This window comes from Sarcophilus harrisii, chromosome 4 (assembly GCF_902635505.1).
Source record: "Sarcophilus harrisii chromosome 4, mSarHar1.11, whole genome shotgun sequence".
In the NCBI taxonomy this organism is placed as follows: domain Eukaryota; kingdom Metazoa; phylum Chordata; class Mammalia; order Dasyuromorphia; family Dasyuridae; genus Sarcophilus; species Sarcophilus harrisii.
Window position 1 is genome coordinate 436,478,541 of NC_045429.1, and position 14,440 is coordinate 436,492,980.

Genomic DNA, 14,440 nt, shown 5'->3' on the forward strand with positions numbered 1-14,440 from the left:
TCTCACAGCTGGGGGGCAGGGGAAGGAACTCCCTTTGCAGAACTCATATAAAATTTACATTTATGTTCTATTTTGTATTATAGATAAGTACAAGCCTTACCATTCCTATTGGAGTATAAGCCCTTCGAGGTAACTAGACAGTTTATTAGACATCATTGTTATCCCTTTAGAGCTTAGAACTGCATTTTGCACATACTAGGTACTCACTGTTGAACTTATTCATCTCCCCTCTCACCTAAGAATAGTTTGTTTGGTTTTGTCTTGCCTGTGCTTTGCATATATCCTTTAAATCACTTGGGTGCTCTTTTTAAAGTATAGCAGTCTCCCCTTTTGACTTGATTACATGACTCAGCTGCCTTCTCACCCCTAGGGCCAACCTCTCTTATATATATTATATATATATTATTATTATTATTATTATTATATATATTTAAATTTGGGGACCCAAAGCTAACATGAAAACCCAGGCTGACAACATTTCAACTAACATTTGTCAAATGTGTGGCTAATGTGTGTAAGATGTAAAAGAGTGGACAAGTCTGAATAGAGGAATAGTGATTACAAATTGGTTATTATACACAGACCCGAGGACTTAATTTTTTAAAAAAAATAATAGTTATCATCTTTGGTTTTTCTACAACCTGCATTTCCCAAAAGATGTATTTCTCATCCTTCATAACAAAGAGAAAAAAGAAAGTAAGTTCAGCAAAACTAAACAATACAATAAACAAGTCTGATATTACATGCAGTCTTCCTCCTCAAAAGTTTCCCAGCTTTGCAAAGAGAGTAAGATGCATTCTCCTATCTCAACCTTCAAATTTCCAGTGTTTTGCTGTTTTTTCTCATTACATTGTGGTAATTAGTCCTTGTATATTGTTTTCCATCAGTTCATAAGTCTTCCTGTTTTTTAGCAATCATCATAATTCCTGTATCTTATAATACTATTACATTACTTCTATGTACTGCAACTTGTTTGTCTGAGATCTACTTTGTTTTAAGTTTCTTACTACTATAAAAAGCATTGCTACAAATATTTTGAGATATTCAGCAGGCAGGTAGGCATGTATTTATTAAGTGTTTACTTTGTGCCATACACAAAAGCACCGGGGATAGAAGTGAAAGTAAATAGAAAAGACAGTTCCTGTCTTCAAGAATCTTAGTTCTAACAGAAAGAGAGCATCAAAGAGTAGTGAAAGGAGGGGCAGGAAGAGAAGCGTCACCTGGCAGGAGCATGGTGATCAAGACTTGAGAGTATAAAGCTCAGCCAGGAAGGGAATGAAGTATGCTTGGCCTGGGTGGAGGCCATCAGCAAGAGCTCAGTGGTGGGAGAAGAAGGGCAGGCTCGGTAGTGGGATGTGCCAAGAGAGGTTGGCCTTAGGGGTGAGAAGGCAGCTGAGTCATGTAATCAAGTCAAAAGGGGAGACTGCCATACTTTAAAAAGAGCACCCAAGTGATTTAAAGGATATATGCAAAGCACAGGCAAGACAAAACCAAACAAACTATTCTTAGGTGAGAGGGGAGATGAATAAGTTCAACAGTGAGTACCTAGTATGTGCAAAATGCAGTTCTAAGCTCTAAAGGGATAACAATGATGTCTAATAAACTGTCTAGTTACCTCGAAGGGCTTATACTCCAATAGGAATGGTAAGGCTTGTACCTATCTATAATACAAAATAGAACATAAATGTAAATTTTATATGAGTTCTGCAAAGGGAGTTCCTTCCCCTGCCCCCCAGCTGTGAGAAAGAGAACTTGCCAGGGAAGGGAATAAATGTAAATTTTATAAGAGTTCTACAAAGGGAGTTTTTTTTTTCCCCCCCCTGGCTGAGAGAAAAAGAACCTGCAAGGGAAGGGAAGCTTGTCAGAATTCTCTAGTTGTCCAGATATATTTCTGAAAAATGGAAAAAAAAAAAAAAAAGGTTACATCTTGCTTAAATAAAACCTAAATAGAATTAAAACGAAGTCTTACTCTGCTATTTCTATTCCCTCAGAGATATGTTGCTTTTAGCAGCTTCAATGATTATTTTTTGTCTTTCCCCCTTCATTTTGTTTTCTTTTTTTCCCCTGGTTATGCACATATGTTAATTTTTTTGATACACATTTCTTCATGAATTGTGTTGGGAGGAAAAAAATCAGAACAAAAGGAAAAACCATGAGAGAAAAGAAAAACACAGAAGAAAAAGGAAAAACGTGAATATTGCATCTGTTGATTTACATTCAGTCTCCAGCATTTTTTGTTTTAATAGATTATTAAGCTCCTATTGTGGCTCAGCATTTGAATGCTCATAATCTTTATGAATTGACTAACTGCAAAAGTTGCTTGATATTTTTCTCAATCATGCAAAAGATCTCCACATTTCATTCACTTCTTTTTGTTTTCACAAAATGTTTAGTTATAAACTAAGAAGATTCCCAGAGCTTTTGAATTGTCCTAACTAAACTAAGCCTTAATTTGGCAACTAAGCTATTAAAAGCACGACAATTGAGTGTTCATGGAGCTCTTTCCCCACCTTTCTCAGCTCATACCATCACACATATTACCAGTCCTCTGGGGAGTGAACAGTTTCACCTGGCATTTGATGTTAATATACTATCAGCCCCAAAAGGGAGATGGGATGGATTGACTTTTAGAGGAGGCCATGTACTGCTCTGGATGATGAGTAACATGATTGTTCCTCCTAGTCTTTTTACATGTAGTTTCAGATAGGTACAATCACTGATTCAATAGTCACAGTTATAAAACTGACAGCCATCAGTTTCTATGTGTATAATATTTGTAAAGTGGGGGCATATGCTATATACCTTCTGGATATATAATAAAAACTCAGTGTAGACAGACACACCTGGATCCAATCAGGGAAATTTCTTAGTGGCCACAACCTAATCTACACGACAGCTTTTACGAGATGCCAGCTTCTCTTCCAACTTATCAAGGCCAGGAACAATATTGGTAACACACAACACTGCCACTTTCCCTTTCGGATAAGGGTCCTTTGCTCTCAGTTTCCATGTGCTTTTAGAAGGACCATGGTACACTTGAGTGTGAACTGTGGACATAAAATTTGCCACTTTCCATCCCAAGTTCTACCACCAGTCTGCAACCTTCTATGCATCACAGAATGCTGAGTTTAGGCCACAAATTAAGATGAGACAGAGCTAAGGCTTGTAAAGGAGAACTCCAATCATGCGAGAATTGGTCCTGGGTCAAAAAGAGGTGGGGGTGGGAGCCTGGCTCATTCCAAGCTTGGTCCAAGGGGCCCTGGAGGGGTCCAGTCTGCTCACTCATTGTTTAAATCTGTTATTTTAGTTGTCCTAGGAACACAGATCCTCTGATTGTCAGTCCCTCCCTATCCCCAAACACATACAACTTGTGCAACTGAAGCTGCCCACAAAACCAAAAGGTTCATTAAAGCAACAACAACAACAACAACCACCACCACCACCACCAACACCACTACCACCACCACCACCACAAGAAACCAGCGTGGCTAATTTAATGAGAAGGGGGCCATCTGTTTAACAAAGCATTAAAAACTTTTTTGAGGCAAAATACTCAGGTCCTTAAAATGACATTTCTCCTGTGGGCTTTCAGTGGTCCAGAAGAGCCATCTGTGGAATCAGTAAAGCAAGAGGAGAAAAACAGGAAGAGACCTCGCTCTGTTCGGCTCTTATCGACACCAGCTGGCTATTGCAACACAATGTACAAAGTGTCACAGCCAGGACAAGATGCTGGGCTCCCAGACCTGGCCAACTACATTTTGCAGGTTACCTGTGGTGACTAAGACTACAGGAGAAGTTTCCTGACCCTCACTGAGGAAAAATGGCTACTTTTGCATCTAACCTCTAATAACCCAGAACATAGAGAATACATACAGTTGCCTCATTGAAGAAATAACAACTGAACTATCTAACTCATCTTAGAGTTGGAGATCATCTAGTTCTGTCTTCCACCCCAGGGAGGAATGACTAACTCTTTGATAAATGAGTACAGGGTTTCTACTTGAATATTTTCAGTCACGGGGAGCTTACCCCCTAAATAAACAGTCTATTTTTAGTTTTGGATTGCTAGCAAGTGTCATAAGTTAATCCTGTATGAAATTCATGTGATAAAATGTATTATTTTGTTGATATTGATCTCTGAAAATAAAATAAAAGTGACATGAAAATAAGTGGTATAGAAATGGTTAATCTTCATTAGAAAACAGAGGCAATCCAAAGCTTGCTCTATTAAGGTAAAAAGGGAAGTAATTTCTCTAACAGACAAAGTATACTCCAAATCTCTAGTGATGCCATAAAAATAGGAGTGTCACACCCTTCTCAAAGCAAGTTGATATACTATACAGAGTATATTCTTTCCTGAGTAAAGTGGAAGGAAAAAAAAAAGCATCCAAATTCACCTTTTGTTGTTTAAAACCTGCAACCTATTTATAAACAGTTGACTACATCCTTTCTGAAGAGGCACGCCTAAGGAAGCTTTGATGTTCTTTGCACATTTCTTCAAGTTAAAACTAATTGCACTAGGGGTAGCAACATCCTGCATCACCTAACTGCAAAAGAAAGCCTTTTCCTGGCTAACTTAACCCTTGACTGTAAACAATCCAGAAACAGGGGGTCTCTGCACTTTTAAGAGATATTGAGTTGCCAGCCAGCCAAGGTTACATATCTTGAATTCAATTTAGTGTCTTGTCATTAAGAACAAGATCTATATTTATCCAAAAATTCCAACAGAGAATTCCTCCAAAGTATGACCTTATCATTCATTCAATAGCCCAAAGACATTGGACTTAAGAGACACTGAAATTCTCTCTCTAGTAACCTGGCTATGGTTAGAGTGAAAAGTCTGAAGAGTTTTCTTTATTTGGGGAGGGAATATAGAGGAAAGTTCTGAATAATTCCTTCTTAGTATCATATCAAGGGCATATATCAAGGACAGTGTAAAAAGTACTGGGAGTCAGCAGTTTGGTTCTCTTCTAGTGTGATTATGTGTGACTCTGGCCCTCAGTTTGCACATAGATTGAATGGGAATAATATATGACCTACTTTTTTCAAAGTATTAAGCTTATGCCTATTCAAGTGAGTTTAACTATCAAGCATTATATAACCAAAAATTATTATCTAAACGATTCATACCCAGTTAGATCTACATCAATAAGCAGTTTTCCTTCCTTTTAGAATTTCATTTTAATTTTGGGGGGAGTGGAGTAGGAAGAAGAGATGAATTTTCTACTGAATAACAGAGGCATACTTTGAAAGCAGAGCAGACACCATTTCCATTTCTGTGACAGGTTTAAGTCCAAAGTTTTAGAAGGTAGATTCAAAGCCCTGAAAATAAGGGACAGAGAGCAGGAGAGTATATGGCAAGCTGGTTTTAGAGTCAGAGAAACCTGGGATCAGGTCCTGCCTCTGCAATGACCCCTACTTCTTCATGTGTGAGTGCTCCAGGCGCAGCTCTTTGAGAAGTGCTGACCTAGATGGAGAGAATGTTTCCTCAGCTGGGAGGAATATAGCCATGGAACTCACAAGTCTAAGCCCCATCCATGCCCCTAAGGGGTTAGAAAATGAAAACTCTCTGCAACAGGTTACCTAATTAGGGATCTCTTGAGTCCTCCAGGCATACTCAGAGATCAAACATTTCTTTTTTGGGGCCCTTTACAAACTGCTAAAATATTTATGGAAATCCCAATTCCCTTAGTAAAAGTAGGCCCCAGCATAGTGGTCCATAAATGCCATTCTGCAGGCCTGCCCCCTCCCAAACTGGCAGGCAGGCAGTCTGGGGCCACTGGTCTCTTTTTGACAAGCCTTAACCCCTTCCTTTTCTTTTACACAAGCACACTTTCCCCCCTTGGATGGTCTCTCAGATTAACCTATTAGACCAAGAGACCATAATCAGAGCTAGTATTCTTTTTACTCTCTGCAACTGTTACTCAGTAAAAGTAACAATCTGCATTTTAAAGTTAGAAAGCTAAGGCTACCAAATACATCAGGGCATGATGTTAGTATAGGCTTTAGAGGAGCCCAACAGTAGCAGTGTGTAGAACCATCCAAATCCAAGTAGGCTATATAAAATTGTACCTTCTTCCAATTCATTCAATGTCTCACCCTATGCGCCTCCAATGAAACATATGAGTTAACCTTGAGCAGTAAAGAGTTGTTATATGAATGTAAGGATCTTTATTATTAATACGAGAATGAAAAGGCTGCCAAATCTCCACTTTCTTGAAAAGGAACAATTGGGAGACATCCTGACAAGCCCATCTGTTGTTATGCTCCAGGCTTTCTCAACTTCTGAAATACAGCTGCTAAGTCATCAAACACATTTATAAGTGAAACCAAATAACTATGGACAAATATTTCAGGTCAAGGATAAAAAGGCTTAAAGGAACCTCATTAACAAATCAAGTGATGTCTAGAATACAGAAATTCCAAGAGTTCTGCAGTGAGTTCTTCATAATAGGAACATTGTTTCAATTATAGCTCATGCCAGCATTTTATCTAATTATTCATGATCCTTGAACTTTCCAGACCATAAAAACAGCAACTTATTTTTTGACAAGCCATGTCTGGCAGAGAGCAAGAGCAATTCGTGACGTTTTCTTGGGGACTGTATGTCTGTTCATTATATAACAAAGCAATATCAATTTATCGGGGAATTAAGATGTTTATCATATTCAAAAATATGGACACCCAAAGGGACACAGACTTAGTATATATTGTTAAAGTTCTTGGGGACTTTCCACCTTTCCTCCCCCTCTTCACAGTGACTCCAGATTCTTAAAATTAGATCTGAGCACAAATGAGCTTGTTTCTTGTTGTATCTCAAAGTCTATATTAATAGTGTTGCCACTGAGTCTGAGCACAAATTAACTTACTTCTAATGCCTCTCCATTGGTGTCTAACCAAAACCAGCTCCATGCTTTCTATTTTAACACTTGATGTTTCGCACAGTAACAGTGGAATTTGTAGGCTTTGAATTAGGAAAAAGAGAACTGACAACAATTTCTTTTTCCAGGAGAAAATGACTAGAAAAGCTTTTCATCTCCAAGATTCACTCATTCAGCAATTTAAAATCATCGGCTCATAGACTTGGAGCTGAAAAGCACCTTGGAGCAAGGTCCCATCCCTTGATTCACACTGTCATTCAATGTCTGAGTCATGTCCAACTCTTTGTGGCTCCATAGTGTGCCATAGCTCATCAATACTGTCCATAGGGTTTTCTTGGCAAAGATACTCGAATAATTAGCCATTTCCTTCTCCAGTGGTTTAAGGCAAATAGGTCCAGTGACTTGCCCAATGGGGTCACACAACTACTGAGTCTCTCTGAAGTCGAATTTGAACTCAGGTCTTCCTCACTCTAAGCCCAATACTCTATCCACTGAGCCACCTAGCTGGCTCCACTGGTAAAGAGATATCACAAGATCTTACAATTGAGATCCAGGAAAATTAAGTAACCTTGTTCCAGAGGACACAGCTAATAAAAAACAGAGGTGAGATCTGAACTTTTTAAATACAAATTCAGGAAATGTCTTACAGTATCAATGCTTCATTTACTTCAATCACAAAAGTAAAGGAAAAAGTAAGCAAACAAGACTCCTGAAGAGCAGAACCAATCAACAAGCAATTATAGTTAACAGACTTTTGATTATATTAAGTCCTAAGGACACAAGGCAAGGAGAAACTGTCCCTATCCTTGGTGAGTGTATTATGGAAGAAACGCGTACATAAACGAATTTATATAGAATAGTACAAAATGAATAACAAGGTTGTATTGGGAGGAGAAAAAAGAGCAGAAACCAAAAGGAATCCCACCAAGAACCCAAAAAGAACTCTTCTTTTTTACACACGGTTCTAACGTTCTTGACTATCTTAATTTACAAGCCAACAGCTCAACAAAAAAAAATTGAAAATGGGGTGGGAAGAATAAAAAAGGCATGGTGGACAATATCCATTCAGTATAAGGGTGAATCCCCTAACACCATTTCAAGAGTCCCCATGGACATTATGTTCTTAATCAAGAAGTTGGATTTGAGATCATCTTTTTTAAAAAATAAGGAAACATGTAATGTGTTCCAAAAATGTTTCTAAACAAAATGGCTAAGTTAAAAAAAAGTAGTTAAAAAAAAGTTTAAAATGATAAACCTTAAGCTATTCAGAAAATTCTGCTACTAAAAATTATTTAGCCCGGAGATTCTGGCTAAAAGGTAAAAAATCTCTTCTCAAAGGAAAGCTCAAGCACTGAAATCTTGAATTTGGATTCAGAACACTCCTCTCCCCCCCCCCACTCCCCCTTTTCACTTTCTGGCTTACTCATAAGACCCTGTGTGGCCTGAGGCAAATAATTTAACCTCTTACGGGTAAAAGTTTCTATGTCAGTAAATTGTGGAGTTTAAAACTGATGGCCTCTAAGGTCCCTTAGGATTCTTTTGATCACTAAAATAGGAGTGGGTACATTTCAATTCTAAATCCTAGGAATACCTACGAGAACCTCCCCTTCACACTTCCATTAATAGTCTCATGACATCTCAAGTGACAAAGTCCCACCTTTCCTTATCTATGCTCCGTATAACTGAGAAATCAGTGAGTCACTTAGGCCACTAAATCTTTTAAAGACAAGGTTCACAAAGGACACCTCTTGCCTAATCCATAGGAGTCACTGATTCAATGTTGTCTCTATGGGCTGCCATTTCATAGAAAGGAATTATTAAAGCTGACTCTTGTAGTAATGCATTTGATCCAAGCTTACAACAACAAAAAAGATTCTAGAGGATTTATAAGATATTATGAACACTCAAATGTTGATTCCAGAGGAGCAGTACTAACTTTGAGCACGATATTAATGAAAATAACCAAGTTTTAGTCAAGAAAAAGAAATGCCAAGAGCAAAGTCCAAAACAAAAGACATATATATATATATATATATATATATATATATATATATATATATATATATATATATGTTCCTTTGAAGCATGTTTTAGAATTTTAGAATTGTTTATGTTTTTCGCAACTTATTCATTTTAGAAAAAAGACAAGTCTTTCTTAGTATGGTGACTCATGTTTTTCAGTACCAAGTAAGTAGTATGTCAGCAGTTAAAGATTATTCCTATAACTGCCAAATTGCAGAAGTGACCTTGCAGGCTACTCAGGACTTCATATTGCATGTGTGTGAAGAGGCTTAGAAAGAGTAAATGCAAAATTTCCCCCACCCCTTCCCCAAACAAATTCAAACTTCCTCTTTAAAAAAAAAAAGTCAAATCCAGGCAGCTCTGCCATGGGGAGTTAATGGATTCTTTTCTATCCTGGCTTACCTTTTGGTTATTTCATTAGCACTTTCTCCGAGAGAGAAAGTGATAAGTCAAATGAGTTTACTTGTATTCAAAGTTAGTGTGGTGGAAGGGGAAGGTGAGTCTGTTGGCTAAAAGAAATTTGATTTAGAGATTCTTTTTTTTGGGGGGGGCTGAGGCAGTTGGGGTTAAGGACCACACAGTCAGAAAGTATTGCCCAGATTTGAACCCAGGTTTTCCTGATTTCAGGGCTGGTGCTCTATCCATTACACCAACTAGCTGCCCGGATTTAGAGATTCTCTCAAGATTTCTTTTAGAGGTAATCTCTTCCTTCATAACAATTATGTACATATGTATGTGGGTGAGGATGATTGATAAATAGATAGTATAGAGATCTGTGAGGGGTAGCGGGATCCAAATTCAGCCGATTCAGGGCTGACCAGCCTGTCAGAAAGCAGCTTTCCATAATCAAGTATTCCATGGCAGTTTCAGCAGTAGTCTACCTCCCTAAACGCACAAAGCAGGCTCAGTTACTCTCGGCCTCAGGAACCCCCACCCCAGCAGCCCCTCTCACTCGTTTGAAAAGTCAGCTTCAGGAGGGAGGACTTCACTAGTTGGGTCTTTACGACTCTGCTTTACAACTTTACAACGGCAAGATGACCGGTTTGCTTATCATATATCAGATATAGTGAGCCGGAGTAGGTTAGGACAAACTCAAGAGAAGCATTCGAGGGACAAGGCTTTAACGTGCTTATTTTTGCTGAGTTCTGGCATAACTTCTTCATTTCACTGGCTAAACTGCTGTCTCCACGGGAGGCTCTAGTAAGCTGCGTTGAAAACCCCGGGTTTTGGACTGTCAGGAGCGAGTTCTATGCTTCTAGTGATAAACCAAATAAACTCCAAGTCTGGTTCCCAGAAAGAACTCATGACCCAAACTCATAAACCTCCTCTGGGGAGTCCATTAGGAGCATGTCAGGGAGTCTAAATTTTAGAAAATGAAGTGCTTGAGTCAACAGCAGGATTTCCACAACACTTTTCCGGGCTGGAAATCCTGATGCTAGGTCGACTACCCTTCACCCAGATCTCCATCATTTGGGGGGAAGGGAAGGCGGAAGGAGTGTCTGCATTTAAGCACCATCTATCTACGAGCCTGGCACTGTGCTAAGCGCTTTAAAAAAAGTCATCTCTCCAGATTTAATTTGGACCCATTACACATCGGCACTGCCCAAGCTCTCAGCCTTTCAGTCTCCGCTCTCCCACTGGAAGTCGAAAACAAGCTCTGAGATTCAAAGTTTCTTCGTCCTTCCAAAGAGTTAACTTGGGATTCTTACGAATGAGGTGTTTTTCGAGCTCTCTTACACCCTTCTGGCTACTGTAAGTTACCCATTCTACCCTGACCTTTTCCAAATCTTCCAGGGCACACCTGGGGATCGAAAAATGCTCAAATCAAGGCTGCTGTTCTCTTTCTGGCTCGTTCCCCGCACCCCCTGCCCCCCATGAAGACGGCTGCCGCTGCCGCTGGAGCCTCCTCCACCCGGTAAATCAGGGGCTCTCACGGGGCTCCGTCGGCGCCCAGCCGGCCAGCTCGAGCCGGGAGCCCGTACTCACAGCTGATTGATGGCGTTCTGGGAGATGACCGCGTTGGCGGAGAAGTAGGGGATCATGTCGGGGACACCGAGGCTGCAGGTGGGGTGGGGGACCGCCTTCCTTTCTCCCGGTCCCGTGCTCAGTCATGGGGTGGGCGCCTAAAACGGAGCCCGGCTGGGGGGCGCGCGAGGAATGGTCCGTCCTGCGTCCGGCGGTCCAGCCCAGCCCGGCCCGCAGCTAGGAGAGCCAGAGTTCCAGGGGTGCCAGGTGTGCAGGCAGCGGCAACTTGGCCGGGGCTTGGGGCCCCAGCGTACGCGCCCGCTGCCGAGCAGTTGCTTTTGCTTTGCCAACCCGGGGGTTGGTTAGGACCAGGCTGAGCTCCGGAGCTCCCCCTCCCGCGGGCGGGCCGACCGCCTGTCCGTCCGGGGCGGGACGCAGTGCGCAGGGGCGGCCCGGGGACAAAGTAGGGACGGCCCACCCTGGGGCTCCGCCCTGGCAGTGGGACTCGGGGTGGGGGACGGGCCTCAGAGGCCAAAGTCGGGCTGCTGGCAGCCGGCCTGCCCAGGGGCACTGGGCCCCCTCTCAGGGTAGCCGGGCCGTCCCCTGCTTGCACCGGGCAATCGCTGGCATAGGGCACCTAGACGGGCAGCGGGGGCCACTGGGCTTGCCAAGCCCAAGATCGATGGGGCTCTGAAGTGAATGCATGCGTGCGCCCAACCAGGGAAAACGCATTTTACTGAAAGGAATGTTTTATGAAAAGGGTAGTACGTCTTCCAATCCCTTAAATATATTCGCTCGACAGTAAAGCAACACCAAATCTCATTTTCTCAATCGTCAGAAAGATTCAACGCCACTGTTTTTTGAGATTTCATTATTTGAGCTTAAAATCGACACTGAATGACAAGACTACTTCATGTCATTTCATTTTATTTTCCTTTAGAAATGCCTACTATGGACGATTTGAGCTCCCTTTAATCTAACCAGTTAATAACTTCCCTTCTTTTTTCTGACTCAATGAATAATCCAATTTTTAGGCAAGTGTTTAGCTCCTGGTGGGTGTTTATTTGACATAAAAACCGGAAACAACAGGAAACAAAACAAAAACAAAAAACAAGGTTGCCACAGGAATTTCAGAATCAGAAAATATGTTTAAATAAACACACCAAGAAACATTGACTTAAAAAACACTGGCCACAGACCTAGTCATTAGAGTAAGAGGGGAAAAAAAACCCACCACTCTAAAATTGTTCCAGAAATAAAGATCTTCACTTTAAAGACTTTGGTGTCATCTGAAACAGCATGTACTGGCATCCAGAAAGAGGAACCTATTCTCTGGTTGATTTATTTGTTGGATCCACTTCCCTCTAAAGTTACAAATTTTAAAGTAATGCAAATGGGGATGATGCAGAAACTCAAAATGATTCATTTTACTTAGTCAATCACCAATTAGCTGATCTCATAAAACTCAAAACTAGTGGCAAGACTCGAAGGATATGCAAATATGGAACATGGTTCTCTAGTGAAGAGATTTATACCTTATCTGGAGGCTCTTTTTAAAGTTAATCAGATGGGCAAGAATCAATGAAAGGCTTTGGATCTTAAAACAGACTTTGGCCCATCATCATTATTTGTTCATCTCTAGGAAGTGTGGTCACTTGTAATATTTATTCCAGATGTGTCAGCAGGCACCCAAATGGCATTGGAAAAAAAAAAAATCTGCTGATACACCCTGAACTCAATTGCTTAAAATATCTGGCTAACTTGTCGGTTTGAAATCTCTGCCAAGGTGCAATTTATTACAATCTCCCACAGTGTTCAAAAGCAGCATCATACCTATTTAAAATGGGGTTGTTAAGGTGAGTACAGCTCCCTTTGTGCCATGATGGGGTTTTATTGAAGTCAACCTGAAACTATGCTATTCAAGGTAGATGATGGCAGAGTAATCATCTCTACCTATCTGAAAGGAAGCCTGCATGCATCGTACCACTCAATACTGTGCAGAATTAAGATCTTTTACATCTAAAAAAAGACACTACTATAGATTCAGTAAGTTTGTATACTTGTCTTTTACACACAGATTCCTCAAATGGCACTCAGAAGTTCATAGTCCTTTGTTTCCCCTTGAAAGCTCTCAGGCAGTGCCAGTTCAGCAGAGCTAGCCAATTTTAACGCTCCCATCTAGGTCTTTTCAAATAAATCTGGAAGTTAAAACTTCTTCTATGAGATGGCATCACTAGTAATTGTGAAAGTTTTTAGTAGTGCACATCTCCAGGAGTTAGGTCCTTTTTTTTTTTTTTCCTTCTTTAAAAAGATGTTAAGTCCTCTTTGCAAACTTGGATATTTTTAGGAAAGCTTTTCCCACTATTATCCATTTTAAAAAACTGAACAAAATCCCTTCTTTTTAAATTTGCTGGGTGTCAAGATGCCAATCAAAGGGGTTTCAGCTCAATTTAATCCTTTACTCTCAACTGCCAGGAAACAAGGCTCTAAGGAGACAAGCTCTCTGTCCTCAAAAACCTAGGAATTCCCGAATTACTTCAAATTAGATTGAGCAGCATGAAGTGAACTAAGCCCATTTTCCACTCCACATGGAGTCATAAATGGTCTTGCCAAACCAAATCTGCACATTTTTCTTCAACTAAGCTAGAAGATTTAAGTTCAGTTCTATAATTTTCCCATCATTTCAAGGGTCAGGAATATGATTCCTCCTCTCCCCTCCCTCAGAAAGTGTTAATGAGTATCCTTCAGACAGAAATGGGGCCAGTACTCACTGCAGAACCCATTCCTAGGCCTGGTTGAGGTTTTCTTGACTATCATCAGGTCACATCTCAGAACTAGAAGCAATATTAACCACGAAACATGACAGAGGGCCGCATTATTACTCTAACATTTCCAATAGCATTATATGAAATTAAGCTTCAGTATTATTTTTTTAAAGTAGTAAATATCCCTGGATTCTACCAAATCATAGAATTCTAGAGATGAAAAGGGGCTCGGTAATCACCTCAACCAGCTCTCTCATTACAGCTGTGGTACAGAAAAGTTAAAGGATTTGTTCATTGCCACACAGACGAATTCATGGCAAAGCTAAGACTAAAAAAAGTTCCCATGACTCAATCCAGTGCCTCTACATATGTAAGTTGAGGCACATTTTTCAGCCCATTCGACTCCTTAAATGACACCAAAACTTAACAGCATTAACCTTTGCATTATTGGAGATTATACTTAATCCAAATTCTGATGGATCCAGTCTTTATTCTTGCTTGGGAGAATACTGTAATGATTAAAAGAGAACATGGAAATTCTGGAGGCAGATTAAGATATTAGCTTTGTTACTATGTAAAACTGAAGTCAAAGAGACAGATAACCTTTGGTCTGAATGCCTTTTTCTCAGCCAGTAAGCTAAAAATTAGTTATTTTGTGAATACAATTTGTTTTATGACCCTCAGTCTCTCTCCCCTGTTTTTTTTTTTTTTTCCTTCCTTTTATATTATTTCACTAGGACATCTCATCAGCTCCTATGGATTCAATGATCATCTCTATGTTGATGATTTTCAGATCTACATATCTAT

General features: G+C 40.2%; 1 protein-coding gene across 7 annotated transcripts in view; it reads right to left on the reverse strand.

Annotated features, from left to right (window-relative positions):
- The window catches only part of SSH2 (slingshot protein phosphatase 2), a 238,487-nt gene that overhangs the window by 89,787 nt on the left and 134,260 nt on the right, over positions 1–14,440 (reverse strand). The window contains exon 1 of one of the 7 annotated variants that reach the window (XM_031967734.1): positions 10,890–14,348. The exons of the other annotated variants lie outside the window; for them this stretch is intronic. Within the exon in view, the coding sequence (XP_031823594.1) occupies positions 10,890–10,945 (56 nt within the window). The 5' untranslated portion in view covers positions 10,946–14,348. Of the gene's footprint in view, positions 1–10,889; positions 14,349–14,440 lie in introns of those variants that run through there. 7 annotated transcript variants of the gene reach the window in all.